The 18,089-nt window shown below is 40.4% G+C and overlaps 1 protein-coding gene across 2 annotated transcripts in view; it reads left to right on the forward strand.

Moving 5' to 3' along the window:
• LOC309555504 (amphiphysin-like) overlaps positions 1-18,089 on the forward strand; it is a 324,425-nt gene that overhangs the window by 165,925 nt on the left and 140,411 nt on the right. For both annotated transcript variants that reach the window (XM_082257544.1, XM_082257545.1), the window contains exon 3: positions 16,850-16,904. In XM_082257544.1, the coding sequence (XP_082113670.1) occupies positions 16,850-16,904 (55 nt within the window). The remainder of the gene's footprint in view (positions 1-16,849; positions 16,905-18,089) is intronic.

Raw genomic sequence — 18,089 nt, forward strand, 5'->3', positions numbered from 1 at the left:
ACTTTCCCAGCCATTTTTAGGCACTCTCTCCATTTCCCTGCAGCTGCTGCTGCTGGCTAACAAAGGGGATCACGTAACCAGTGCGGGCTGAAAATAGGTACAAGTACACACATCTTTTTTTTTCAAACAGATTGGTTAGTAAACGTGTTAGGAGGTCGGAGGGAGAATTTTTAAAACTAATTAGACTTTACTTTAAATTAGATCTAAAAACAATCACTAAAATTGCATTGAAGCTTTAATATAGTAAATCCGATTTCCATATCAAGCAAATATGGTCTAAATACAAGAGTCATGTGGTATTCTTCTTCTTTGTATTCTTTGCGCTCTTGTGTATTTCTTCCAGATCAATATAATAAGCCAGCATGAAGGGCCAAAACTTTCTGTAATAAAGACCAGACCCTGCTGCTCTCTCTCCTTGTGCATGTTTATTGGTCTTGTACCTGCCCCCTCCTCTAGTTTTCTGCAGGCACCCTGTAGTGGGTAGGGCCTGATGGGCTACTCCCACACCTCTGTTATCTAATCAGGATATGTGCAATGATAATGATATCACTGCTACTTTTGCAGGGTAATACCTGCACTTCCTAAGGCATTTGGTGCACACAAGGTGAATTTATATGCTTGATGGCCATTGAGGAAAATATTTAAAGTGTTACTAAAACCATGCAATTAACTATAATGCATCCCCGAAGTACAGATGACCAATTAATGTGTTTTTTTTTTATTAAAATAAAACCGTTATATACTGTCCAGCTGAGGCCTGAATGTTCCTGTAGGAGAAGATTTCACTCTCCTCTGACATGTCTTCTGATGCTGAGTGACCCCTGACCCTCTGTCCCACCAGCACTGATTGATGCTGTGCCGATCACATGACCAGTTCCAAAAAAAACTCTCCAGCAATAGAGACCAAACTGAGCATGTGCAGCCTGACTCTCACACACTGGGTCTCATCTGGACTTGTCCAGGGGGAAGTGCAGGAGGGGGAGAATCTATGCATATAGCATCAAACAGCCTTTTTGCACAATGCAGAGGATTAACCCCTTAAGTTCCACAGTGAGTATAACAAGCATGCTTTACTGCATATACTATAATGATTTTACTGTTGTGGGTTTAGTAACACTTTAAGTTTAAATGTTTTTTCTGTAACTCCAACGGTTATTTTTATTTTTTTTTTAAGGCCCCTTTCACACTTGTGCGACTTGTCCTGCGATTTGGGACTGCAAAGTTGCATGACAAGTTGTTTTCCATGATTTCCAATGAGTACCATTTATATCTGTACGACTTCAAGTTGCAACGACTTCAAAGTAGTCCCTGCACTACTTTTGGACGATTTTAATGTGCCTTGAGGTCCAAAGATATAGGCATTGCTTCAAGTCGCATCAAAGTCACGTCAAATCGTGGCAACAAAATCGCGGTAAAATCACACGCATTTTAAGTCGCACAAGTGTGAAAGGGGCCTAAATCTCATATTTTTCTTAAATAATATTGGATGATCCTACCATGAAGGTCCTTGTTCAGGCACTTTCTGTTATAGAGTGACAACTGTCTCCTATGTGTGCATCTCTGTTCTCATCCTGTCAATTATACTCCTGGTGGAAACTAAAAACAGGTGTACTGACACACATTCCTAAGGCCTGATCCACCTAATTCACTGACAGGATATCAGTCTGGAGCAATGATGTGCAGCTGATACAGGAGCTAATGCATGTAGAGTAGCTGAAGGAGATCAGCAGGCAAAAATGCTGAAATAAGGTAAAGCAACATTTTTTGAAACAAAGAAGAAGCAATTGTTACTCATATAAAAGTGGAAGTTTTCAGCCAAGAAAGCTGACATATTGGCCTTTGTTTGACCATCAACTGCCATGATGCTGATCAGTTATGACACCAGCCATTGGATGGTTTGACAGTTTGATTGCGAGCACAACCAATGTGACAGCTAGCATTTCCAGCACGTACCAGGAATGTAAATGTTTTCTGAAACTGTTAAATTGATGGGATCACTTCTACTTTAAAATAAAGTATTAACAGAATATATTGGTTTACAATGTGCTTTTGCAAAATTTACCTAAAAAATATTTTAATGTGACATTTTATTCACTTGCTGTTCCATATATCTGTAGCACTGCCCCCGTAGGAGCTGCTTAAAGTGGATTCCCCTGGGTTATCCATAGCAACAGTCTGTAAAATATTCCTTACTTTACACTTGGCTCAGTCAATGAACAGTCCAGGGGATTTGTTTTTTTGGGTTTTTATTTTATAGTGGGATAGGAGAAGGGATGAATGGGCTACTCCAACTAGAAACTATGCACAGATTGAGGACATCTAACTGCAGAGGATGCGGCAAGGCCGCTGCTTCACTTTGCCACTGAGGTGAAGATTTACTCGATGAACTGCACTTTAGCTTCTCTTCAGGATCTAACTTAGCACCCCCTTTCTGACCCACTGTGTGTGCTTATTCTTGTCCACTGACTTTCCCTGGAGTGGTCCCGTTCCTGGGCAGACCATTGACAAGCTCCCTGGTACTCACGGACAGGAATCTCTACCACCGTTCCAATGTCAGTTTCTCCTCGACCTCACAGCTCAACTCCACACTCTGGTCCACTAGGACGACTGCCTGTGACCACTTTCCAACCTAACAGGAGGAGAAACAGCCATCACCCTCCTCCTGGGACCTGGCTTCCCGCCCAAAGACCCCTGTCACATGTGTCCCAGGCTTTTATGGTCAATCCCAGGATGCACCACTGTTGGGCCCTCCCACTGGGACTGCCACAAAAGCCTGGGTGTCACTGGCTTCGTTTCCTCCACTGTCCAACAGGCTCACCTATTGTATACAGTGGGGACACTCCCTCAGACCAAGTGAATCACACCTGGACACATGTAACAGGCCTAACTAGAAATCCTGCTCCCTGATAAGCAGGAAAGCATCTCATTGCTTTTACCTAGCACCTGACTAGCAGGGTGCTACATATCATTATGAGGTAGTCCACAAAAAAAAAATATATATTTTAGTAAAACGTGAATCTTGGTGAGCTGAGTCTGTCCCTGGTCTCATATATCTTGGTTACTGCAAAAGCAAAATCTCCCTGCCATAATACCTGACTGTGTTCTTGTCATGGGGATTTCAAATATTCATACCCACCTTAGTTTTGTCTGGTACCTCTTGTTGCAAAAGGCTAAAAAAAACAAAACAAAAAAAAAAAAAGCAAGAAACAATAGAAGGAATGCAATGTCCAAGCAGGCCCAAAATTCATGCCAAAAGAACCCCAAGATATATAGGAATTTGTTGCTTACTCTCCAGCATCTACAAAAACTGAAATCTCAGATTTGGGTGGATTGACCTTTTAAAAACTGAAACATGTTTTTAAAACATCACCAAACTTTATTGTACTGACTACAGAAACAAAAAAGCTAAATACACAGATGACATGCATATGTGGGAGCTGTACAATACTGTTAATGCAGTAAACCTGAATGGTGTCAAGCACTACCCTTCTCTCTCTCTCTCAGTCTGAAGGTTGCTTGAGAGAGTCACATGCAGTTATTTTGCACTTGTGTGGCCCCTTGGGGACCCCATGAGGCAGTATTCTGTGCTTTGGTGCCTATTCAAGCAAGTAATCAAAAATATTCTTTAAATTGGCTTATAGTTGCTAAATAGTTTGGCTTATTTCTTTCACAAAATCTTACTTTTTATATTTTTTCCTTTTATAGTGGATCTTGCAGAGAGAAATATCAATGCTGGCATTTTTTCAGTCATTTTTAGGAAAGCTGTAGTGAACACAATGTGTAACAATTATCTCCAACAGTCATTGTAATGTGTCTCTTGTCTCCTGGAGCATGTCCCCAGTCTCCGACAACATGAAATTGTATGTACTGTACATGGACAGGAAAATGATTACATGAACAGGTCCAGAGAGTTGTAATAAATGACTCATTCTTTGAATTGCCTCCAGTTGTGAGTGGTCTGCTCCAGGGTTCTGTTTTGGGCCCGATTCTGTTCAATTTGTTTATTTATGTTATATAGTTTGAAATCAAAAGCTCGATTTCAGTGTTTGCAGATGATACCAGATTATGGTGGGAAACAACTTTGACACAGTATGTAGAAAACTTACATAAAGATCTTAACAAAATAGGGCATTGCGAAGCTATCTGGCAGACGAGGCTCAATATTGAGAGATGTAGTTATGCACTTGGGTGCCAAAAAATATATGCCCACAGTACACATCAGAAGGGGCTCTCCTTGGAAAAGCAGTGATGAAAAAAGGATCTAAGGGTGCTTGTAGATCACATACTTAAGCTGGATACACACTATCCAACTTTTGTGGTTCGATTTCCTTCAGATTTACCTTTTCTATGTAGTGCAAGGGCCTGCCAGATTGCATACAAATTTAAAGTGTTTAGGTTTGACCTCATATTATCTGGTTTTGGTAAGTCTAAAGGAAAAAGTCTTCAGAAAATCTTATAGTGTGTATGGCCCATAAAGCCTAGAACACACGGGCCAATGTCATGTGGCTTCGGCCTGTGTGTACTGCAGCCGGACGGCCAGCTTCTGTCGATGGGGCATGACTAAAAAAGGCCTGCCAATCAGCTCCCGATCAACGCTCTCAGCCAATGGATCAGAGTGTTCTGGCGGGGGGCGTTCCCCCTGTCAGAACACAAAAGAACAGGGGGAAGATCACCGTACCAACATCAGGTAGTTAGTACATTGGCTCCGACCTGAGCTGTCAGTTTTTTTTTCATTCAGTCCTCTGGGTTGAGCGTAGTGTAGTGTAGTGTGTACTAGGCTTTAGCAATAGCATGCAAAGCTGTATGTAGCTAACAAAACCAGTAAAATACTATTATGCTTTAAAAAGGACATATATAAAAGAGATAAATCAATAAATCGACCACTTTACAAAACCCTTGTTCTGCCTCATCTTGAATATGCAGTTCAGTTTTGATCACCAATCTTCGAGAAAGACTGTGTTTCTATTAGAAAGAGCTCAGCAAAGGGAAACAAAATGAATAAAAGGCTCAGCTATGAGGGTTGATTACATAGATTACAGTTATTCACCCTGGAGAAGAGGCACATAAGGTGGATATAACTACATTGTGTGAATTTATAAAAGGTGACTTTGGTAGCTGTGATAGACTGTTTACTCTATGGTCACTAATGAGGACATGCAGCCACAATTTGAAGTTAGAAGGGGGAAGTAAAAATGTGGAACTCTCTCCCCCATAAAGTGGTATTAGCTAGGAGTGTCAACGGCTTCAAAAAACGTTTAGATGTTTTCCTCAGGAAGCCGAATATACAAGGCTACGGGAATTTTTAGAGAATGAAAATCACACACACATACACTTACATAGATTGAAGTGGATAGACCTGTGTGTTTTAATGTATAAACTACTAAAAAGTGGAAAACCGATCACACACAGCTCCTCAGACACTTTTCACCCCCTAGTGCGCTTAATCGCTGAGGACCACTAAGGGATGAAACGCATCTGAGTGACCTCTCCTGTAGGTGGAAATCTGAAGCCATATTACATTACCTAGTTTAGTTTTGATCACAGTTGTTGGCATCCTAAAGCCCCGTACACACAAGTAGAAATTCGGCCGGGAAATTTCGTCCGACGACCTATCTGCCGATTTTCGGCTTGTTAGTATGATGCTCCCGACAACCGACTCCGACTTTTCGGCCGAAAAAATCCTGGTGTGCAGGCTATATAATTTTTGTCGACCGTCAAAACACGTCCGATTTTCGTCTCATTAGTACAGATTTCGATGAGGAAAAATCTTATGAGCAAGACTAGGCTTGCTCAGAGATGAAAGAACACAAAGAAAGCAATCCAACACATGATTTCACTACTGAAGTAGAATTCTGTCGTGCAGTCTAGAGCACATTCCAACCAACAGACACCACTCTGGACAAAAGACGGACGACCGGTCGGCAGAAATTCATTGCGCGTGTACGAGGCTTCAGTATGATAGGTTGCCATTTTTCTCTAGCATATTGTAGTGTGACAAGCTGTTTTATACGATCTGCTCCAGTTCATTACATGTCATGTTGGCTGATATCAATGATAGAAGCATTAGAGAGGTACTTTTTTTGTTTGTCTGCATATGTATAAACTGTAACTTCTATAGCATGTGTACAGTCTCTGACCATATCCTGTAGTATGCCCAAAGTCATTTGCCATCTGCTGCAGCATGTCCATGGTTTCATTCTGACCATTAACTGTAGCTGTAGTCTGATATGCACCTGTTGAAAGGGAATAATGTATGCATTAATGCTGCAGACAATTTTATGTTGCAAATCAAAGGATGTGTTTCAGATTCATTGAATAGCAGCCACATATATGCTGCATATCCTTTGATGAATTACTATGTCAGTGGTTCACTTTCATGTTTATTAATATACATTTTTCTTTTCTAAATTAACTTCACCAAGGCAGATTTGAAAAGAATGCTGAAGAGTGCATATACTGTATATACTGTGTGTGTATATATATATATATATATATATATATATATATATATATAGTGACAGTGCAGTTATTTGGGATGGTGTATATCGCCAAGGATTCTCAGCTAGGCAGATTGAGGGGCTCCAGGATACTTGTTTAATTTGGTGGAAACTGTTTTCCCAGTTTTCGTCAGTGGTTGGAAGAATCTGGTTTGGTACCTGGAGCCTGGGGATTTTGTGATCCGGGAGAAAATCTTCAATGCTGAGACCAGGATTTAGGAGAAGCCAGGACACTGATCGTACTGGGTTTTTGTAAGTCAGGACCAGGGTTCTGGGCTCCACTTCCCAAGGAGAGTATGTGGGTGTAAGGTAGAAGCTGCAAGCGTGCATGTCTACATGGTGCAGTCTGACAGAGCAGAGAGAGGGCCCAAACTTGTGGGCTGGAGCAGCAAGTAGGCTGTGAAAGAAAGAGTACAAACTGAGGTACAGTGTTTGTACGTGAATACAAGGACACCGTTATATCGTCATGAGGCTTGAGGCATAATGCCTAAGCAGCGGTGGTCCTAAAGAGAGCCAGGAGGCTGAATCTTTCTTTGTTTTTGATTGATGGTGGATACCCCTGCGTGGGCAACTGTTTGTTTTGCTGGACATTTTCTTTTTTCTCTCTTTAATAACACGGGGCCAACAAGCCCTTAAATAGCACAATTGGAGTGGACTTTACTTACTAGTGAGCACTAAACTGAGCTAAACAACCCCCAAATATTGCAATATACTCTATATTTATTACTATATATATATATATATATATATATATATATTTATATAGAGTTCTGATTTAATTTAACTCATTCAGTTGTGTCCACTGGTAATATTCAATGAATAATTCAAAATGGAAATTCCTAATAACAGGTAAATACACTATTGACATTATTGGACCGATGCTGCAGCAGGTAAGCAACCATTTATGTTTAAAAAATTTGGGGGTATTGCTGCGCTAAAAAATGTCAATATCAGATATGATTAAAATCATGTAAAAAGAACTGCATTAATACAAAGTGTACATAAAATGCTAAAAGGTCACAATGACCACATACATTGCATACAGCTGCCAACACCTGATCTTAAATTAGAGTATAAGGTCATGGATAACATATAGCATATATGGTGTAGCGCTCGTATTAATAATACATTGAACTCAACAGTCCAAATAAAATCAAATGGTTGGAAATCAAGTCCATCAAAGAAAAAGAGAGATGTGCTCCCTGTAATGCATGTCACACTTTCACCATCCTGAAGTCCAGTGCATAAAGACCACCACCAAAAGGAGAGAAATGGCCCCTTACCGCAATACAATGATCCCCACCACAGAGATCATTAACCGCTTATGTTGGAAATCGGATGAACCATGTAGATGACAGCACAGCTTACTACGATGACCACATCAGCTCTGCTCGATATGAGTGCATAAATAAAGAAAGGGGACAACTCCCATAGTGAAGAAGGAGATATTAGAGCATATATCTCAAGGGAGCGATCCCAGGACCTGGTTCCCAACCAAGAAAATGGCCACCGCGTCCCCCCGCGGCTCCCTGCGTCACGCCACGCTGAGACACACGAGGGGACGCGGCGGCCATTTTCTTGGTTGGGAACCAGGTCCTGGGATCGCTCCCTTGAGATATATGCTCTAATATCTCCTTCTAAATGTGAGTTGCCACTTTTTAGTCCTTGCTCCAATAAATGTGTGACTGTACTTCACTATGGGAGTTGTCCCCTTTTTTTATTTATGCACTCATATCGAGCGGAGCTGATGTGGTCATCGTAGTGAGCTGGGCTGTCATCTACATGGTTCATCCGATTTCCAACATAAGCGGTTAATGATCTCTGTGGTGGGGATCATTGTATTGCGGTAAGGGGCCATTTCTCTCCTTTTGGTGGTGGTCTTTATGCACTGGACTTCAGGATGGTGAAAGTGTGACATGCATTACGGGGAGCACATCTCTCTTTTTCTTTGATGGACTTGATTTCCAACCATTTGATTTTATTTGGACTGTTGAGTTCAATGTATTATTAATACGAGCGCTACACCATATATGCTATATGTTAACCATTTATGTTTGTTTTTTATATTTCTACACTTCTCCTATAGGGGTGAGGATCAGAGTTCAAACTGGCTTATATTTCTTTTCAGCATAGATAACGTAATTAGGAGCCTCAACTTTCAGATATATAACCGTCACTAAATGAAGCATTGAGCTTTTTCTCCAGAAAAGGTGCCCATTTCAGCCTTCTTATTACTATTTATTCAGTATAGGTCGATTTTAGTTTACCTACTTGACTTTTCCACCCTTTGTATCAGAAATATAATTTTGGTATCATTATAAATATGAAAATGATAGAATATACGGTATGTATTTTTTTTAACTTCAGTAACAGTACTTGTTTTTTAACACTAACTTCAAACTAGAAAAAAATATATATATTTGTCTTTTGAATTGAATTTTTCGCAAGCTTGCGTCAATATAATTTCTATAACTGTTCAATTGTGAATTTGGAATAATTTCTACAAAGGCAATATTGTCATATTTGTCATCTTAAAGCGGTAGTAAAGTTATAAGAAAAAAAAAAGTCTGGTCCGCCTTAAAGGTAATTTCATAATGTGCATTGCATACTAGCACATTATGGAAGAGCTACCTTTAAACAAACCCCACCAAGGGGACATGCTGTCACTGCTGACAGGGCTTCTGGGTTTGCAGGCTTCAGCTGTTTGAATGGCCAAGCTGTGATGACAGCATTCCTGCGCATGTGCGTGGGAGTCCCTTTAGTGGCACAGACCTTTGAAGGAACCCCATGAGTATGATGTGGCTGCCAAATAGGCAAATATCTATAGGTTTAGTATTACTTTATTATAAGCTTACCTGTAGGTAAAAGTCACAAAGCAAAGTTTACTACCACTTTAAGAATTGGCAAAGTTATTGTTGAATCAATAGGCACAGAGTAGATGTGTGAAAATTGTTTTGATCCATAAGGGTATACAGGTGAGAGAGCTGGAACTTTTAAAGGCTGACTCTGGGCTTGTGACTTTCCCCTTCACTGCAACTGATTTTTTCACACAGGTAATGGGACCTTTCTGAAAACAACTTATAATATGTTACCCATATTTTGCTACTTACATACACTTACTACTTAGTGTCTTACTTTTTCTCATTTAGATTTATTTAAAATGTACTTGCAAAGAAATATACTAAACTAACACCAAGACCAAATAGCTTTAACAAACCTCTTAGGCCAGCCATAGACAGATCAAAATCCAGCCGATTCAACAGGAACCAAACACATTTGCATCTATGGCAGGCTGGTTGTACTGAGTTCCGTCCATTGATCAACTTCAGTACAACCAGACTGTCTGGTTTTTCTCATGCCATCACTGCCACCGGCTATAGCTACTATCAGTGATCATTGTATTCTGACAGCTGCCAGAACACAATAGCACAGAGGGAGGAATTCCCCCATCAACACTGACTGTTTAGCGATTTTCTTTCCTTCAACTTGCGGTTGAAGGAAAGAAATTTGTATAATGTATGGCCCTACCTCAGCATACATTTTTTCACTGCTACCCAACTCAAGTGGCAACATAAAAGACCAACTGTATGAGTGTTATGCAAACTGTTTCACTGTTTGCCAGTGTTGGTCATGTCACTTAAAAAAAAAAAATTATTTATTGTTACTAGTTACTTAAAAAAGTAAAAAAGTAACTAATTACCAGGGAAAGTAACTATTGCGTTACTTTAAAAAAATAATCAAATATGTCACTGGTACCTGAGTGGTATTTGCTGAGTGGTACCTGAGTGGCATTTGCTGAGAGTGGCACTGTGGTACCTGTATGGTACACTGGTACCTGAGTGGTATTTGCTGAGTGGTACTTGCTGTGTGGCACTGGTGGCACTGGTACCTGAGGGGTATTTACTGAGTGTTTCCGACTGCGTGGTACAGTGGCAGTGGGTACCTGAGTGGTATTTGCTGAGTGGTACCTTAGTAGGTATTTGCTGAGTGGTACCGGCTGGCTGCGTGGTGGTGGTACACTGGTACTGGCAGTGGTACCTGACCTGAGTCCTCCTTAGTGACTTCAGTCCTGACTGAGTGGTATTTTATTTTTACTCGAATGGTACTTGCTGCTGTTGCTGGTGGACTGGTGGTGCTGGTGAACTGGTGGTGGCGTGCAGTGGCGAATGGTGGTGTGGCACTGGGGGGGGTACTGGCAGTGTGGTACGGTGGTACCTGACCTGAGTCTGACTCCTGAGTCCACTCCAGTCCTGACTGGGGTATTTTATGTTTTTTTTTTGGTACCTGCTGGCTGCTGGTGGTGTTGGTGGCGGTGACTGCTGGTGGTGGTGGCTGCTGGTGATGTTGGTGGTGGTGGCTGGTGGTGGTGTTGGTGGTGGTAGCTGCTGGTGGTATGGCACACTGGTGGGGTCTGAGTCCTAACTGTGGTATTTTATGTTTTTTTTTTTTTTCTGTACCGGCTGGCTGCTGGTGGTGTTGGTGGCTGCTGGTGGTGTGGCACACTGGTGAGGTCCGTCTGTCTCCATCCTCCAGGCTGTCTGTGACTGTACTCTGGCTGACTCCTCCTGTGCTGCTGTCCCTCCTGCTGTCCCTCCTGTTACTGTCCAGTGGCTGTGATATATATATATATATATATATATATATATATATATATATATATGTATATATATATATATATATTGCGGGGGTACCTGCTGGGCACTGGCTGGCGCGCTGTATCTCCAGACTCCAGTCTCTCTCCACCGCGAGAGCGGACAGCGGCAGGGTCATAGAGGAGTTATGAAAAAACAAAAAAAGAGAAAAGCAGTTGCAAAATATGGCTCCAACAAAGGTGAGGTATTATAAACAGCAGAAAACTTTATTAGAGAAAAATAATTGAATAAAAAATTGACGTCCTGAAGAAGCGTGCTGCGTCACGCGAAACGCGTCGACGTCACACGCTGCTACGCTCTCGGACTCCACCCTCCACCCTGCCTGGGACACTGACCGCTCACACGGACTGACTGCTTGGCGCTCAAACACCACTTGGTAGATGGTAAGCTCCCACACCCTCTGGCGGACATCACGGCTTGCTCCTTCAACAGATCGACCACGGCCGGACCTGCCCATGGATTGATCCTTCAGCTACTGACAGACTGTGCGCAGCGCAAACCACATGGACTTACACATCTTATACGGTCAGTAACCGGCTTTGCTCCTGTCGCTTTATGCCTGTGTACTTGTCAGCCCTGGCGGTACTTATATAACAGACCATACTGCAAAACTGTACGAAAGGCTGATCGCATTATTTGAGATATACCACATGTGTCTAAAGTGAGCTCAGTCACCTATCCCGGACCGCTGTACCCACAGACCAGAGGACATTCCACTCTATAGGTGTTCTGATTGCTCAGACACAGACACTGTCTCAATATCAAATCGTATACGCTGAATCACCGCCTCAAGCTGTCAGTTTGCTTGCTTCGTTTGTTTGTCTGTCTGCTTTAAGCCACGTCCGTGCTGTTTTATGTGGTGTCTACTGCAATGTCTTTGTCTATATAATGTTGGAAGACTTTGGGAAGTGAAGCCATAAAACTACATATCCATTTGCCAGAGTGAGCTTGTGGTAGAGCAATTGCCTTTTACACCGACACAGGTGTGAGGACCCTGCATCCAGCGGTCAACTTTGGAAATCCCTGCATCACTATGGACTGAGTCTTTTATACCAAGTTGATTATTATTCCCAGCTGGGCAATTACGCATATCTGGAAGTGACCCCTGTATATCCATACATATTTTTACTAAATATAGGGTGGTTAAATTCCATGATAATTTCTTGATCTAATCATCAGGGTGATTCCCACATGTGCCATCTGGGTGGTGGGTGGAGTCTATTTATAGCGTAGCAGCGGCATTCCACAAGACAGGACCCAATACATGATTTTATCTCCATGTCAGTGGGTTAATTGTATATACTATTTCATATAGTGTTGATGTTGTTGCTTTAATTTTTTATTCAATTATTTTTCTCTAATAAAGTTTTCTGCTGTTTATAATACCTCACCTTTGTTGGAGCCATATTTTGCAACTGCTTTTCTCTTTTTTTGTTTTTTCATATTCTTAATAGTTGCTTGGCCCACAGGCTATATGCTGCTGGTTTTGAGGAAATAGACTATATACACTATATGTCACACCCTCATACGCCGATACGGCTCAGAGTGATTTCCTGAGGTTCAGTTTTTTCTCCCCCTTTCCCTTGGTATATATCATAGAGGAGTTACACTACTGCCATCTAGTGGCGGTGGATGTAATTGCGGTAACGCCGCCCAAGTAGTGGGAACGGCGTTACCATGAGGGGAAAAGTAATCGGTTAGATTACTCGTTACCCTCTAAAGTAACTGCGTTAATTAACGCCGTTTACTTTAACGCAGTTACTACCATCACTGCTGTTTGCATAGCTACAAACAGAACCTCATCAATATGTCTATCCCCAAACTAGCTGATATTGGAATCATTGAAGGAGTGGAGAGCCAAAGAAAAACTGCTAATAATGTATTTATATTTTTGTTTTATTTTGACCAAAAGATCGAGCAAAAACATTAGCTAACACATTTCAGGAGCCTCAGGTTGAAGATGGGGGGTTTGAGGCACTTAAAAAATGTGTTGACTCAAGTTATGGGTCTATCGTTTAGGTGAAATGAAAAAAATACATATGTACCAAAGTATTTCAGGGGGCCTCAAAAGCTCCCCGACTGAAACAAGGGGTTATTTAGGCCCTTGAAAATCACTGTTTTGCCTCTATCTTTTATATGACATAAAGTGAAAATTGCAAATGCATGATCTGTTTTTGTTCTATTCTTTCATTCCCTAAGTTCACTTCCAAATCTATCTTAACAGCTAAAAAAAAAAACAAAAAAAAACCATAAAAGCTTGAATATTAAATTAAAGTGGTTCTGAAGGCTCAAGGTTTTTTTTTTTTTTTTACATGAATGCATTCTATGCATGAAGTTAAAATAACTTCTTTGTGCAGCAGCCCCCCACAGCCCCCCTAATACTTACCTGAGCCGATCTTCCTCCAGTTCTGTGCACAAGAGTCTTGGCTCTCTAGGGATTCTCCCTCCTCATTGGCTAAGACAGCAGTGGGAGCCATTGGCCATTAGTTCCTCCAGTGGATCAAGCACCATCACACCTCCTGTACTAAGAAAGACTTTTTAAAAAGTCATTTTTGGCCTGTGACATTCAATGGACAGGGATGGGGGGAATACCTTAAGTAAAACAAAGGTGAGGATGCTTCTTATTTGTACCAGTAAAAGGTATGTGTTAACAGCTTATAGAGTCAGCAAAAGGATCATGTTGGGAATTTAGTAATACATAATTTTTCCTGTAGGTTTAATTTAAATGTTATAGCAAACAAAACACATTATTTTGTGAGAAAGCTTTTTTTTTTTTACAATATTCAGTTCTTAGTAAAAGAGTGATAAATGAATTTGCTTACATCAAAGGAGCTGCTGCATATGTTCTCATTATTTAGGTCTCTTGGTTACACGCTTGGATCACACCCACGGCGTGAAATCTGCACCTGTTTTATTTCAGGAAAAATCCAACAGCTTTCATTAGTGATTTTTTTTTTCTAAATTAGAGCCCTTTTCATTCAATGTTGTTGCGACTGTCTGTGGATAGAGAATCTGTGCTTTATCCTAATCACTCTGAAAATGTTATTTGGCCGGAATCATATAGGAAGCGATCTTGCAGATGGTGCACGTGTAAAGGGCTGTAACAGCTACAGTAAATGGATACTAAAACGTTCATTGCATTTCTCCTCTTTATACCAATATTTAATTAAATGTAATTGTTTAAACTGGTGAAATAATTACAGCTAATATTCTCAGAGGGGATTGTGTTTGCTTGCAAAATATGTTATATTTTTTATAATTCTAATTATATCTTAAATCTTTAAACATGTAATCCATTCAAAATTGATCAATAGGTCCTTGGACAATAATAATACATTGTATTGCCTATCACATTTTATGAATCTAGGTGGAGGGTGGTTCTTTGTTAGTTTTCAATTCTACTTAACTGCTGTGGTAGTTATAAGATGCTTTCTTGCATTTTTCATTTCGTTTTAATTGTGGAGCATTGCATTCAGCAGGAGGCTCCATTGGAGGAAGGAGGGCAATGTAAATGTAAATAAAAAATCCAAGGAGACATCTTCTTCTTATCTTCCTCAATGGAGTGGCATTGTTGCTTGAATACCCTACACAAAACATTTTTAAATGATCCCGATATTGTAAAATAATGTGTTCAACAAAAATAAATCCGTCAATACAAGGGAAAGGTTGTAATAAGCATATACCTGAGTAATAGACACTGCCAGGTATAACATTTTAGAAATTCCATCATTGCAGTGTTCTTTGGTTACCTCTAAAATATGGGACCTTGCAGTATCAAACATGTTGACTTTCCATGTCCATGCTATAAAAAGTCCTTAGCACAACTTACAATGCAATGCATCAGATAGCTAAGGAGGGGTATTCTGGAGCTTACCTCAGCATAGTCCTAGAAGTAGTTAATGCAGATTTCCGGACTTTTTTTTTTTTAAGATAAAATTACACCTGATACAGTCACCGCTCATTCTTTCACATATAGCTATCTTCAAGTGTCCCCTTTTCTGTAGTTGCGCAGCATTGATAACTTATTGCTCCTTCTGTACAGCACGGCCATCTAGACTGTGGGCATGTGAAGCCCGCTGGGTCTCTATTCCAGGATTTGGTGCAAGCTGGCTACCCAGCATGCACCTCCCGGTCTTGTGCATGTGTAGTGTGATAGAAGCGTGCCCCACTGCATGTCGGCCAGGAAACCTCTTCTATCAATCAAGTAACCTCAAAGTAAAACATGTGGCTGTTGATGCCCATTGACTCCTGGGATTGAGGACATTCATCTTCCAGGAGTCAATTTGTGGCCGAAAATTACCTTTCCACGGCGGGATTAAAAAGGAAGAGGATACATATGCCATTTAAAATAAGTTAAACCATTGCGTTTTTAACAGCCAAGAATGAACTGGATGGCACAATGTTTTAAAAGTGGCCGGAACTCTGCTTTAACTGCTCACATTCTCAGATTTCAGGGGCTTCAAAGACGTCTGTGTTGATAGATTTTCTGGTATATTATACTGATTTTCACCTGACACAAAATAGTCTATTGAAGACTGCACCTTTTGTAATGATTGTATATATATATATATATATATGATTTTATGTTTGTATTTTTTCATGTAAGTATAAGCTCACTATCATTGTTGTTAGAGCTATACACAATAGCATTTGAAAAAATGTACAAAGACAATTTTGCTAAAATACAACATATGCAGTGTATTTTCTATATGATTCTATAAGCTTGCTAATATAATAACTCAATAGCTCATGACTGCTTTTGAATAACCACCTGCTAGTTCAAATTTTATGTCATACAGCACATAGTAGGACAACACTAAAAGAATAAACCATAGACAGCTATGAAGGCAAAAGTTTGTTTTGAGTAGAATAAGGTAGGTGGGAAAGTTTAAATCCCCTCTTTGTTTTTTTTCCTGTTTCTGTCCCATTGGGGAGATTTTCCTTCATTACCTATCCCAGAGACACATCAGGAAGTGAGGGGACATCTATGCAAAATGGGGAAATTCCCCCTCTTAGACATTTGTCAAAGGAACAGGTGTCCAAATTGCAAGATTTACCCTCAGTTCTGGTGGCAACTATGAAATGTTAATTTCCCATCACTTTCCACCACAATGTCCACCAGGAAAACAAGGAGGGTGAATCCCTCCTGTGGAAACGCAGACAGTAATTAAAACTAGAGATGAACTAACTTTTCCACATTCAATCAAAATGTAAAATAGGGAACTAAATAACAAGTGAATTGCTGTGTCTGAAATTGTAGGTATAGTCAAAACTTATTTTCTTCCATTCTAGGCCTGAAATGAAGAACTGTACAATATACAAAACTGTAATTATACAATGCAACTTTGGATTTTACTGAGGCTGTACGTTAAGGAAATCTTTCAGATATTTTTCTCATTATAGAATTGCGTTTAGGAACTCAAGATTATGTTAAATTGATCACACACTTTTGGATTTTTATTTGCCAGATCAACAAAATTATTTAACTATGTAGCATGAGTTTCTGCGTGATGTACAGTAATTTGAATAGAGTGTGTTTATGTAAGTCCTAATAATAACTAGCTAGTTATTGCCATTTTTAAATATGTATATTAAATTTGTATATTAAATTTGATGAAATCTGAATCTGCATCTAGCTTTATCTTTACTAAAACATAAAAAAGCGTATTACAGCATTCTAAATATATTATATTTTTACAGGCAGAAGGTTCCAGGCTACAGAGGGAAATGCGTGCTTACTTGGCTGCCATTAAGGGTGAGTTGTGAGTTATTCAACAAATTCCTTTGTATGTTGGAAAATCACTATGACTACTCAGAAATGTACCTGGAGCCCTAATGGGCACAAAACCAATATTCACGAATACAAGGGCCACAGGCTAAATCGCTAAATAAAAAGTTGGTGGCCATCACTGGATTCAGGGATAGTGACCACCAAGGAACACATGAACTTACAGTGGACACAAACCCCTGACACAGAGACCAATATGAATAGTGTAAATATGAATAGTGACCAACACTGGACTGGGCTACAGGTCTGTTGGCCTCAGAATTCTCAGTGGTGAAAAGGTTGTCCCATATTGGAAGCAACAGACTGTCCGCTGCAAACCCTAACTTTCTTAAGATTAGTAGAATTATTTTTTTTTTATCTAATTAATTCCAAATTATTAGTTGCAAGGAGATGAAACTGATTTCTTCTCATACTATGTAATATGAGCTATAAACAGATGCAAAATGGTATGACCTGGTTGTACAGACTGTGACTCCTTACAAAGAAATTGAGGGTGCCGCTTTAAGTCCTTGTGTTGGCAACCGCTGGGAGTGGAGGTAGGGAAAGAAAGAACATGTCTCAGCTCCATAGAAATCAATGAAGAAGGAGAAAAAGTCCCAGGAGCTGCACATCACACAAAACCCACATTTAAAGAGTGAAAAGAGGCCCGAGCCCAGACTCCATCCAGGCCACACCCCTCACATTTTTTTGTCCCACCCATAGGGCTAAGTCATAGAAATTTCCATGACTAAGCCCCGTGAGAGGAACGAAACATGTCAGGGGAAGTTGAGGGTTTTGTTTGATGTGCGCCTCCTGGGTCTTCTCCTTCTTTCTTAGTTGTACAGAACCACCAAGGGACCAACAAAAGGTTTATAGGACCTGCTTTTGGAAGCAATGTGATGTGTTGTTGTGTAGTGTCTTGTTGTGATTCTGAATCCGAACCCTGACCCAGCCATCAGAACCAATGGGTCAATATAACCCTCAAGATTTGTGTATTTTTAATGTTGCCCTCGAAGCGGTATAAAAAGACCCTTTACCCACTGTATGGTATTTATATATTGGTACATACCCCCCATGGCAGTGTTCAACTGCCCAAGCCTTTTTTTAACAGTCACTTGCCTTTTAGCCAATTATTATTATGTCATTCCTAATGAGACGATGGATGGTGTCCTG

The sequence above is a fragment of the Pelophylax lessonae genome (genome assembly GCF_965119305.1).
Source record: "Pelophylax lessonae genome assembly, chromosome: 5".
NCBI classification, from domain to species: Eukaryota; Metazoa; Chordata; class Amphibia; order Anura; family Ranidae; genus Pelophylax; species Pelophylax lessonae.